We start from the raw sequence: 13336 nt of genomic DNA on the forward strand, positions 1-13336 counted from the left end.
GTGACCCCTGAACTAGAAGACGGGCTATGCCATTTGCTAATAAGAGGAAGACTGCAGGTTATGGGGGGAGGGGAGAGGGGGAAGTAGGGGAGAGTTGTGAGTATTTTGGAGCTCAATTTTGGACAAGTTAGGTTGAGGCTTCAAGTACCTAGGTTTGAAATTCAACTGAGAGGTTGAGATATAATTTGGAGTGATAATACCAACAGCATGTAAAGAGCATGTCAATCCATAAGACTGAAGGATATTATGGAGGCAATGAATACAGATAAAGCAGGGGAGAGGAGAGAGAAAGAGAGAGAGAGAGAAAGCCCTTCAACGCATAGAAGTTGGAGGGATGAGGAGGAACCATCAAATATGGAAAATCAGCAACCAGAGCTAAACAAGGCAAGTACAGGGTGAGACCAAGGAATGAGGGTTTGTCCAGGAAGAGCAAGTGGCTAGATCATGCCAAGAGCTGCTAATAGACCAAGGAAGTAGGTGACCAGGCCATTGAGGAGAGCAGTTGGGAAGAGTGTAGGTGGAGTGGGGAATCTCTATATGGGGCTCAAAAAAGAATAAAAGAAGAAAAACTGGAAATTTCCAATTAAGACAACTCTCAAGGAATCTTATTGTTATAGGAAGGAGAATACTGCAATAATTGGAAGACAAAAAGGGATGAGGAAAAAGGACTTCATTGGTTTGTTTTTAAGAAATATATGCTGTTAATGATCCTTCCAAAAAAGTGCACTTCACATCATCTCTTTACAAAAATTTACCTCAGCTACCTGCAAGGTGGCATTCTTCTTACCTGAGGGAAGTCTTCCTTATCTTCTTTTAAATATTTGTCAAATGCTTAGGACTCCACTTAGATATTTTAGGATACAATTTGGTCCCATCTTTTATAGGTATTGTTGAAGGAATTTTTTAATCAAGTTCCTTTAACTCTCTACTTCTCTTATAAAGTAGAATCAGTTTAACATAATTTAATTAATCAAATTTACACCAGAAATTTCCCCTCCTCTTCCTCTGCCCTACCGTACCCCACCCGACCCCAGGCTTGCTTCCCAATACTCATTTCTGCCCTCCTGTCTGGTTAACCCTGAGTTTTCTTTATTGGCATTCCATATACATATCTACCTAATGGGAATAAACCCACACATTTCAAAACAGAACTGCAATCATGCCCATGATTTAAAGCTGTTTTAAAGTGTATTAAAAGCATTTTTCTGCCCTCAGGAAATAATTTTGTCATCACTTAATTTCTTTTTAATGGTTCTTTCTCACTTCTGTAAGTCAATACTTCTTCCCCAATCTGACCAATGCGGGAAAAGAGCAAACAATCCTAGCTAAATTACTTTTTTAAAACTTCAAAATGTGTCTATGTAAATTGACTTTGTTTTTTATCTTAATGTACAAGGAATGACCACATAAGTTTCCAAGAAAATAATGTCTACAGCATATGTCATACTGTCTCCAATACCATTACTATCATAACCAGTTTAGAAAAACATCTCCAAAGACTGAAAGAACCATTTTTTTAATTTAACATTTGTTGTCTTTGAAGATGGATTCCAACTGTGCATTACATTTGTCAAGAGGTATCTTTTGCTTTGTCAAGTACTGTTGCTGGTTCTTCCTTAACTCAGCTTACATTTCCCAATCTCTGGTTGTATCCATAAATTTAGCAAGTTTTGGCAATCACATTTCCTTAATGTTTGTTACTAACAAATTTAAAAAATTAAATTACTCAAAACAGCATTAGTTTTAATATTTATCTTTAAAATATTTCAATTGATTGATAGAAAATAATAATTTCTATATATGTAATGTCTTACAAGTCCTATAGTATACAGTCACTCTCAAGTTCTAAATTTTGCAATACTGTTTAAAAAAATTAACAAGTCTTCTAATTTTCAACCTAAAATCACAAATATAAATAATTACTTGATATATTTATTAAATTAGAAGGCTAACCTGTTGCCTTAATAAGCCACATCCTCTTAACCATTAAAAATCTTAATAATATCATCGCTTCTCGGCCTTTTGGCTAAGATCAAATGTAGAATCTTAATAATATCAAATACGCACAGGTTCTTCAGCCAGATATAACTATCATTTTTATTAACTTCAATTTGATTCTTTCAAATACTTCTACATTTAATTCTTATGCTTGAAATTACAAGATGTTACCCACTTAAAAATAAATAGTCTGTCACATCAAATAATGTTAGGGATAAATGCCCAAGTCCTTTTAGGTTGCCTCTAGCGAGACTCAATTTCTTGTTGTCCAGAGATAGTGACTGGGATTTAAGAAGAGCGATTCCGATGGCACCGTGTTCCCTGACTCTGGCTGCCACTCTGTTGTGGATACCGAACTTACAGAAACGCCCGAGAAAACAGCCTCACCCCTGGTCGGAGCGTGTCATGCTCTCTTCTTCTGTCCATTTGAGAATGTCAACAACCTTCTCCCAGGATGGAAAATCCTCTCACTCGGTTTTGTATGTCGCTGGCTCAAGCTCTAAAGACCTCTGAACGTGATGAGAATCTGCATTCTTGTCACATCCCTCCTCTCTCTTGGAGCCACAAGTCTTTTAGATATTTAAATGACATCAGTTTGAATTCTGGATATTTCTCATGGCTTAGTCCAACTTTGTGGTTGCCACAGACAAGGTGCTGACTTTATAAGAAGAATAGCTCATGGTGAACATTGGAGCCCAAAACTAAACCAGTTTAGGAGCTGAGCAACTAAATGGTTCTTAACAACAAAGAATGGAAGACAACCACTTGGGTCAATAGGGTACACCTACAAGTATATGCATGCTTCAACATTGCCTTAAGTTAGATTAATTTTATGATTTATCTGATTTAGTTATAATAGCTTCTAGTGGGTCCAATAAATAGCTTTTAGTATTCATGCATATTCTTAATTTTTGCTTCATTTTTTAGGAGGCAAGATCAATTTTTAAGTGCTACAACTAACTTACCTTTGAGAGTATCCTATCTACTTATAAGGAATATGGAATGTTGAATCTGGTTGAATAAAAGCTAAGTATAGGTGTTCAGTGTTTGTTTTTTTCCCCACCAACAGAGAATAATATATTGTATGTTTACTAGGAATTCCACAGAAGGTTAAGTGAGTGCACATAGGTGCCCTTTTTTGCTCTGTTGCTGTATTTGTGGGAGATGATATTAAAGTCATTTCAAATAAATGCCACAGGTACTCAGAGAAATTCACCAGATGCCCATCAAGCAAACAGAAATGTATACAGGGTGTCCCCCCCAAAAATGTATACATACTTTAACAGCTGATAGTTCAATTTTGAAAATGAAATGTACTTAAATAAGCACTGCCTTAATAATTATTCAAAGTGCATGTACACATTTTAAGGGGACACCCTATATATCAACTTAAATGCTTAGCAATTCTCATCTTTATTCCCTGAATCTTTTTAAAAAATATATTTTATTGATTTTTTTACAGAGAGGAAGGGAGAGGGACAGAAAGCTAGAAACATCGATGAGAGAGAAACATCGACCAGCTGTCTCCTGCACACCCCACCAGGGATGTGCCCATAACCAATGTACATGCCCTTGACCGGAATTGAACCTGGGACCCTTCAGCCCACAGTCCGACCTCCATCTATTGAGCCAAAACGGTTTCAGCCATTCCCTGAATCTTTTATTGTTGCTGTTGATCCTCACCCAAGGATATTTTTTTAATTTGTTTTTTGAGAGAGTGTAAGGGAGGGGGAGAGACACACAGAGAGAAACATCAATGTGAGAGAGGCACATCTATTATTTGCCTCCAGCAGAACCTCGTGGGGGCCAGGAATCGTGGCCTTGACCAGAATTGAACCTGGATCATTCAGTCCATGGGCTGACCCTCTATCCACTGAGCCAAACTGGCCAGGGCTCTGAACTTCTGTAAGTTGTTAAAATTCTTTCACATGGTTACACTGGCAACATTCATTGTCGTTTAGAGCTTCTGATTAAGAAAGAACAGATAATCTTGGGCCATTAAGAAAGAATAGATAATATTAGGCCACTCCCTACAGCCCCAGTTTTTGTGGTTTTTTTTTTTTATTGAAATTTCCTATTGCTATTAAATAAAGTAATCATTACTTGCTATTTTCAAACCTCAAAGACCTCTCATCAAATTAATACAATCAAATACCACTAGAGAATAAGGGGATACATAATTTACCCACTTAGTCATGGAAGTTATAACCAAACAAGAAAGACAGAGACAGCAAAGGCAGATCTCAATTTTCCCAATAGATGTGACTAATGTAATCCTCAAATTTCAGCGCTCCCTACTCCAGCTGGATATGCCCCTCTCTACAGGATGGGTGTGAGTCCTGCTCAGGACAGAGAGGCAAGGAAGAGTACAGGACCTTCTGTCTTACTTTATAGTGGGCATCGAAAGGACAGTTGATCATCTCTGGCATGGGGAGGGAAAGTGACCCACTATCTGAGTGGCATATGGCCAGTGCCCAGCAAGCTTCCAGCATCTTCCTTCAGGGACTTGGAGACAGGCAGAAACTTCTGCCATCAATTCCCTAGAAGTAAATATGAGAGAGAGAGAGAGAGAGAGAGAGAGAGAGAGAGAGAGAGAGAGAGAGAGAGAGAGAGAGAGAGAGAGAGAATATGTTTTAATCCTGCCCCCCAACAAGCATTTTCTCCAAAATTTTACTTGTGACTTTTGTACATAGAAACCCCTAAAAAAATATAGGCATCAGTAATAATACTTTGTCTTCCCATCAAAATCCCCTATCACAGTTAAAAAGAATGCTCACATTAGATACTGTTCAGGCATAAACTTTTGGTTTATCTTTTTTTTAAATTTATATATATATATATATATACATATATATATATATATATATATTATTGATTTTTTTACAGAGAGGAAGAGAGAGAGATAGAGAGCTAGAAACGTTGATGAGAGAGAAACATCGACCAGCTGCCCCCTTCACACCCTCTACCGGGGATGTGCCTGCAACCAATGTACATGCCCCTGACTGGAATCGAACTTGGGACCTTTCAGTCCACAGACCGATGCTCTATCCACTGAGCAAAACCGGTTTTCGGCCAAACAAATGCTTTTAAAAGTTCATTTCAGTCCTATGATTCTACAATCCTACCTAATAAAAGAGTAACATGCAGATTGACCATCACTCCAACACACAAAATGGCTGCCCCCATGTGGACATAAGATGGCCAGCAGGGGAGGGCAGTTGGGAGGAACCAGGCCTGCAGGAGAGAGCAGTTGGGGGAGACCAGGCCTGTAGGGGAGGCAGTTAGGGGCAAACAAACAGGCAGGGGAGCAGTTAGGCATCAATCAGGCTGGCAGGGGAGTGGATAGGGGGTGATCAGGCTGGCAGGCAGAAGTGATTAGGGGCAATCAGGAAGGAAGGCAGACGAGCAGTTGGGAGCTAGCAGTCCTGGATTGTGAGAAGGATGTCTAACTGCCCATTTAGGTCTGATCCCAGTGAAATTGGGCTAAATAGGCAGTCAGGCATCCCTCAAGGGTCCCAGATTGGAGAAGGTGCAGGCTGGACTGAGAGACATCCCGCCCTCCACACCCACCCCCTCCGCCCCACCATGCACAAATTTCATACACCAGGCCTCTAGTTTTCATTATAAATTTATTATATGTTATTAATATACTTTCCATTTTTACAAACAATTACAAAGAAGTTTGAAATAGTGATTCATATAATTTCTGTCAAATAGTGATTTTACTGAGCTAAGAAATTAACCATAAAAAAATAGCACAAAATCTTTTTCATAATTGTAAAAGAGCATGATATCAATTTAGAGAAAAAACAAATACATAGACACTATCTCATAAAATATTATAGAATGAGCATTATCTTTATTTTTATACTGTATTTAATATTATTTATTAAAATGATATTATGTAATATTTTGCCACATTTAATTTGATGCTCAAAATTGGCAAATTATATTATGGATAACTAAAAGTGTGTCTTGCTATAGCTCCTTGTACTTGGGCAAAAGAGAAGTAGAATTTTCACCTAAAAATTACTCCAGATCCTTCTAAATAATTCTGGTTTTATACAAGTTTATTTTTTTATTATCTTAAAAATATTTTTATTTATTTCAGAGAGAAAGGAAGAGGAGAGAGAGATAGAAATATCAATGATGAGAGATAATCATTGATTGGCTGCCTCCTGCACATCCCACACTGGGGGATGAGCCTGCAACCCAGGCATGTGCTCTGACCAGGAATCAACCATGACCTCCTGATTCATAGGTTGCTGCTCAATCACTGAGCTATGCCAGCTGGGCTTTTATTTTATTTTTTTAAATATATATTATTGATTTTTTTACAGAGAGTAAGAGAGAGGGATAGAGAGTTAGAAACATCGATGAGAGAGAATCATTGATCAGCTACCTCTTGCACACCCCCTACTGGGGATGTGCCCATAACCAAGGTACATGCCCTTGACCGGAATCGAACCTGGAACCTTTCAGTCTGCAGGCCGACGCTCTATCCACTGAGCCAAACCGGTTTTGACTGTGAGCTTATTTTAATGCAATTCTAGATCAATGTATGTGTAATGGCTTTGCTTTTCTCATTTAAAACAACTTTTGAGTAACTAACAAATTTCTCTTGAGGGCATCTACCATAGCCTCTACAGTGAAAGTGTCTCTTGAAGAGTTCATCTATTTTGTTTTTTCCTGTTTTATTTCAAAGTCACTAAATTATTTTCCTTTTAGTTAAATATATTATTTTACTAAATACATCTGTGTATCCCATTATCCTTGAGAAAAACTATGGTTTCATAGTGTTATGGTCAAGCAGTCTCATGAGTTTGCTGGTAACACATAGTAAACTAATGGCTATTAATCCTAATGTAGGAGAGTCTTGTTTAGCTCCACACAACCTGGTGGAAGAGAAAGGCACCAAAAGGATGATAAGATGAGGAAGACTATGCAAAACAGGAAAACAATGATTAGCAGAAGGACATCTCCATAGGCCTCATCTATGGAGCTTCATTTGAATTTGAGTAATATAAGACTACTAGGGGCCTGGTGCGTGAAATTTGTGCTTGGGGGTGTGTGTTCCTCATCCCAGCCTGCACCCTCTCTAATCTGGGACCCCTTGAGGGATGTATGACTACCTGTTTAGGCCCGATTGCTCACTACTGCCCTTCCTTGCAGGTCTGGTCCCTCCCAACAGCTCTCCCCTGCTGGCTATCATGTGTCCACATGGAGGCAACCATCTTGTGTGTTGTAGTGATGGTCAATTTGCATGTTACTCTTTTATTAGATAGGATTAGATAGGATAGAGACCTGCTGCATGGGATGGGGCCAACTGGTTTGCCCTGAAGGGTGTCCCAAATCAGGGTGGGGGTACCCTTGGGGCAGGGGTGGCCTGGGCGAGGGGACTGTGGTGGTTTGCAGGCTGGCCATGTCCCCCGGTGACCCAAGCAGAGGCCCTAGTATCTGGGATTTATTTATCTTCTATAATTAAAACTTTGTAGCCTTGTATGTAGGCCTGGGCCCACCAGGGTGTGCAGAAAGCTTGGCTTCCTCCATTGCCAGGAAAACCCAAGCCTCCTGCTTTCTCTATGGCTATAGCCATCTTGGTTGGGTTATTTTGCACACTCACTCCTGATTGGCTGGTGTGTGTGGCTTGTGGGTGTAGCAGATTAATTGGCATATAACTCTTATATTACATAGGATCACTAGCTTTTTCATACACTGTCTTACTTTCCAAAATATACTACTATCTACTGTCTAATCACAATTTGTACAAATTTCTTCAGACAGAATAGTATATCAATATTTAAATAATTTATAAAATAATGTCATGTATTGAACTTTTTAGTTCAAAATTATTTTTATAAGAGATAAATATTTTACTAAATAATGTTTTCACTAGGGAGAAATTTTTAAAGCATTTTTTCCATATTTTTGTATAAGAAGTTTAAATATTCTCTACGTTGTGTTTTGTATCTTGTAACTTGCTAGAAAATAGAACATCATTCTAGTGTTGCTTTTTTGTTGGAAGGTCCACAAATGCTCAGAGCTTGACTTCCCCTACAGGCTTAGAAATGAAAATGTCAAATTATATAGTAACTATTATATTAATAATACAAATGTAAACTAAATCTAAGGCTCACTTAAATTTTATCCCACAAATATTTTAATTATGGAAAAGTTATTAGACACCATTACACCCTTGCCAGTTTAAACCACTTTCTTTTCAAGAACTAATATTTTTCATAATCTATTTAATTGAATCATAATGCACTATATTTTTATAGCAGCCCCATGTAACATAGTCATTACTTTTTATCATAGTCTGTTTCCAGTTCATGCCAACTAAAATGTAAATCTCATGTTATTATTACCAAAGGTTCAAATGATATAAAATGTGAAAATTCCATGGGATTCATTGCATGCTAATATAGTTTAACCTTTGAAAGTTTCAGTATAATATTAGATGTTATTAATCTTGATAAACTGATTTGAATAACTTTGATCATATTAGTTTTTAAGATTTTAATAGCATGGTTCCTTGTTGCTATGAAGATGACCTCTAGGGAAATCATCTGACTTTTGGGAATTCAAATTTCAGTGGTCAGTATGAGGTATCCCCAGGTAACACCTAATATAGTATTTTTGTTAACCAACCCTTTACTAAAACTGATGTCTAGACTTTAGATATAGGGACACTATAAAACAACAAAGTTTTGGTGGTATAATCATGTTACATTATAGAACTTCAAGTATCAGTGGCCTGGATTTGCTTTGTTTTAATCAAAACAGCCTCAGGAACCAGCATTGCAAGAACTTTAGGGGACAGTAGGACCTTTCTTTCCTCTTACTTTTTGTTTCTTACCAGCAAAACCCTGGAAAGCTAAAGGCTTTTTCTTCCCCTTCACAGGTTTGGGATGAAAATCTTGCCAAATCTGCTGAGGCTTGGGCTGCCACCTGCATTTGGGAACATGGACCTTCTTACTTACTGAGATTTTTGGGCCAAAACCTCTCTGTGCGAACTGGAAGGTAGGAAGTGGCTTCCCTGCACCCTTTACAGCCACACAACGTCATTGCTCACAGGCTCCAAGGCGGAGTGACACCAATTTCGAGTCGAGTCAGCAAATATTGTTTACTATATGCCAGGCACAGAGGCTGGACCCCTGGCTATTTTAGATATCTCCAAGGAGTATTTTATTGGATAAAGGGACCTAATACAACTAGTTTCCCATTTCACCCTTGAAGCATCCTCCTTTAGCTTTGAAAGGATCCGCATGTGCTATACCCTCTATCCTGTCTCTTCTACCTCAAGAAAATCCCAACAGTGGCAGAAGCCATTCTTGTGTGTCTTCAACTTTCCTGCGGTTGCATAAATCTGTTATAAAAATGATACATGTTCACATATATAAGCATACACGCATATGTATATACATACCTATCTGCAAGCATATGCAGCTATGGAAAAGCTGTTCCCAGTAATGGGATAATTTTCCTACCACTGTAGAATGTCATCACACAACATTCAAAAGGCCCAGTCTCTTGCATGTGGGGGAAGAAAATCAGGTGTCCTATTTTTAAAATTAAAGTGATATAAGTTTAAGGGAAAAAAACACCACACTGAGTTCTTGTATCGCGACTACTTCTAATATATCAACTCTTAAATGCGTGTAAGATTCTGATAGAAGAAATTTTTGGCATAGATAAAACAAGATAAAATGATAAGTCCTGAAATACCTGCATGTCTGTTTTTGGAACCATCAGGCGTATACTTATGCAAATATAGAATCACTTGATCCAGCTCTGGGCTTTCTTATGTTGGTCCTACTTGAAGGAAGAGAGGATTCTACAAGGTAGTGATGATAATTGTGAGGGGTGGGTATGCTCTTGATTCATCGTGAATAATCTGCATAATGAAAAGCTTACAATGTAACAGGGGTCTGCTGTGTATCCCCACTGCCTTGCTCTAAGCTCTCGTCGTTTATCTTGATGTCTAGATATCGCTCCATTCTCCAGTTGGTCAAGCCTTGGTACGATGAAGTGAAAGACTACGCCTTTCCGTATCCCCAGGACTGCAACCCCAGATGTCCTATGAGATGTTTTGGCCCCATGTGTACACATTATACACAGGTGATCTCAACTGTCTTGTTCATTTTTGGGGTCATACTTTTAAAAAATGGTCTTAACTATTTTTTTTAAAATTTATCTTTATTGTGGAAAGTATAACAGATGCACCCTTTTCTCCTCCACTGACCCCTCCTCCCCACTCTTGCCCCCTCCCCAGCCCTTCACAGCACAACGGTCTGTGTCCATGGGTTATGCACATTTGCCTATAAATTTTCTGTTTAATCTCTTCCCCACCACTCCTTCTCTCTAAGAATGCTCAATCTGTTGCATGCTTCCATGTCTCTGGATCTATTTTCGTTAGCATGCATGTTCTTAGCTCTGACTCAGTAACGGTATATTGGTTTATTTTCGCAGATGGTTTGGGCCACCTCCAATCGGATCGGATGTGCAATTCATACTTGCCAAAACATGAATGTGTGGGGAACTGTGTGGCGCCGTGCAGTGTACCTGGTGTGCAACTATGCCCCAAAGTAAGTCCCAGGTGGCCTGCTGCTTCCAGAACCTTTGGTGATTATTCAATATCTTCAGTCTGTTGAGTATTTCTCTTTCTTTCTCTTTCTTTCTTTCTTTCTTTCTTTCTTTCTTTCTTTCTTTCTTTCTTTCTTTCTTTCTTTTCTTTCTTTCTTTCTTTCTTTTTAATGTGCCTCTTGTTACCTTAATGAGATGACTTTTTTTTTTTAAATTGATTTCAGAGAGGAAGGAACAGGGAGTGAGAGAGAAACATCAATGATGAGAGAATCATTGATTGGCTGCCTACTGCATGCTGCCTACAACCTGGGCATGTGCCCTGAATCAAACCTGGGATCTTTCAGTCCACAGGCCTCTATCTACTGAGTCAGACCAGCTAGGGCAGTCTGCTGGATACTTTAATGAGAAAGAATTAAATACAAGGGCCTCTGGTCTTGAATTCTTTATTATTCCCATAAACCTGAAAAATGAGCTGAAAGGCTTCTTTGCACAAGGAAAAGGGTTCGGGGCCAAAGCTGGTGGCAGAACAATCCGAGTATGGAGATTCACTAAATTCCCCTCACACTCTTTCCTTTGTCATGGCGACTGTAAAATAAACTCTGTACTCCCAGGCTTTTGATAGCTACATAAAAAAGCATCAGAACACAATCTTCTTGGGAATTTATCAACACCATAATATTCCTACCTCTAAGTGCCAAGATGTCAACTTACTTTTTTCTCTAGGAAAGCAAAACAACCTCTTCTTCCATCTTTGTTGTAGGGGTAAAATTTAAAACTATAGTTTATTAATTCCATAGATGGCTAGGGAGGCATTCAATATCAGAAAGGAAGATTTTCAAGCTATGACTTCTTTTTCAATTGAGGCTTTGCCATGATCTAAATTTCAGTATTAAAAAAAGTACTCAGTAATTTCATCCTATGGCATACATAAAAATGTTGTGAAATTGATTGCAGTTTCTAAAATACGGACATATTTATGAACATTTTTGCAATAAATAAGCATGTGTTAACATTCGAGAAAATGCCTTCTTGATAACAATAACTCTTCAGCTGATAAAAGATTGCAGTATTTATGCATAAGTCTGTTCCCATTTGGAGTAAATACCAAAATGTGCAAAGGATTTATGACATTCTTGGTGTTTTCCAAAGTAAGTCCCAAAGATTTTCTCCAGCATTGCCAGTGTGGGGAGGGAATGAGAACATGCTTCACAAGCAGCTGCATTACTCATGTGTGTGGTAGTGTGCCAGTGTTTTTGCAGAGTTAGAGAAACAGCAATTTCCCCGATGGACCCCTCTCCACAATTATTAGAAGAGTAAGATTTGGAAAGTAGAATGTGTCTGCTTTATAAAAAGTATGGGACTGTGCATTTGGTTGATATTTTCAGTCTCACTCCTTATATTTTCCTGTTAGGCTTGTACCTTTGTTTCTGACACAAATAAACCAAGTATCCTCTTCAGATGATGAAAGGCATTTGTATTTTATTCATTTAACTTCTCTGTTTTGGGCCAAATGACTAGAATTTCTAATACTATCAATGAAAGATTTGATCATTTTATGGGTTTAAGAGATTAAGATACAGTGTTCATATGCTCTATTTGCTGTAATAAAAGACCGTTATTTTGAAACTTAGGCAATAAGGAAAGTTTTCAAATCCTGACTGATATGTGAATATGATTCTTCTAATGCCAGTATGAAGTTATCTCAAACCTAATAGTTTTTCAGGGGGGAGAAAGAGACAGAGACAGGGAGGGAAAATGTAATAACATGCACTAGGACTAAACAATAAAAGAATAAATAATAGTTTTATTAGTTGGCTGATTTACTATTGAATATAATTATTCTCTATTCAATAAAAATCTGTGACTCATATAAAAGTATATAACATAACATGTAATTATTACAGATAATAAAATTGTACTTCTAAATTCATGTTACTAAAATATGTGCTGTATAATTTCAAGAAGTATATAGAATAAAAAGAAAAATATCAAATTAAAATAGCATAATCTTGATAAAGATGCAGCTTGGGTAGAGATACCTAGAGAAATATGATTTTCAATAAAATGGGGGAACTTAGGACCAAGGAGGGAGCTGCACTCATCAGAGAACGGGTCCCCTCGGATGGTTCTGAGCAAGCTTACATCATCAGAGTTACACTTGAGGAAGCTTCTCTGGAGGTCAGAGTGTAGAATAGACTCGATACAGCCGAAACCGGTTTGACTCAGTGGATAGACCATCGGCTTGCGGACTGAAGGGTCCCAGGTTCGATTCCGGTCAAGGGCATGTACCTTGGTTGCGGGCACATCCTCAGTAAGGGGTGTGCAAGAGGCAGCTGATCGATAATTCTCTCTCATCGATGTTTCTAACTCTCTATCCCTCTGTCTTCCTCTCTGTAAAAAAATCAATAAAATATATATATATATATTTTTTAAAAGAATAAACTCTGTTTGGTGGACAGTTTTAGAATCTCATCTCAGGTTGTAATATGAATAGTTAATCAGCATGTTTTACATGTCCGTAGATAAATGTTTCGTAGATAAGTGTGAATTTTTAACTGGCTGATTTAAACTGATACCTTCACGCCCTATAGAGACAGGTTCCGAGTCCCTGCTTGGTCTCGTTCGGGTCTTAAAGACTCTGAGAGCCACCTGTCTCATGTGCTAGCCTCTCACCTACTGCCATCTGATCTTCTACCCTGACTTTTTATTACTGACAACCAGATGTTCTCCTGGACATCCCAGTGCCTTCACA

General features: G+C 38.2%; 1 protein-coding gene and 1 pseudogene across 1 annotated transcript in view; both read left to right on the forward strand.

The window, feature by feature from the left end:
• Positions 1-13336, forward strand: part of PI15 (peptidase inhibitor 15) — a 31724-nt gene that overhangs the window by 15574 nt on the left and 2814 nt on the right. The window contains exons 3-5 of the mRNA XM_036437167.2: positions 8903-9021; positions 9987-10119; positions 10471-10586. Of these exons, the coding sequence (XP_036293060.1) occupies positions 8903-9021; positions 9987-10119; positions 10471-10586 (368 nt within the window). The remainder of the gene's footprint in view (positions 1-8902; positions 9022-9986; positions 10120-10470; positions 10587-13336) is intronic.
• On the forward strand, positions 2007-2121 carry LOC118718700 (annotated as a pseudogene).

This window comes from Pipistrellus kuhlii, unplaced genomic scaffold, assembly GCF_014108245.1.
Source record: "Pipistrellus kuhlii isolate mPipKuh1 unplaced genomic scaffold, mPipKuh1.p scaffold_m20_p_14, whole genome shotgun sequence".
In the NCBI taxonomy this organism is placed as follows: domain Eukaryota; kingdom Metazoa; phylum Chordata; class Mammalia; order Chiroptera; family Vespertilionidae; genus Pipistrellus; species Pipistrellus kuhlii.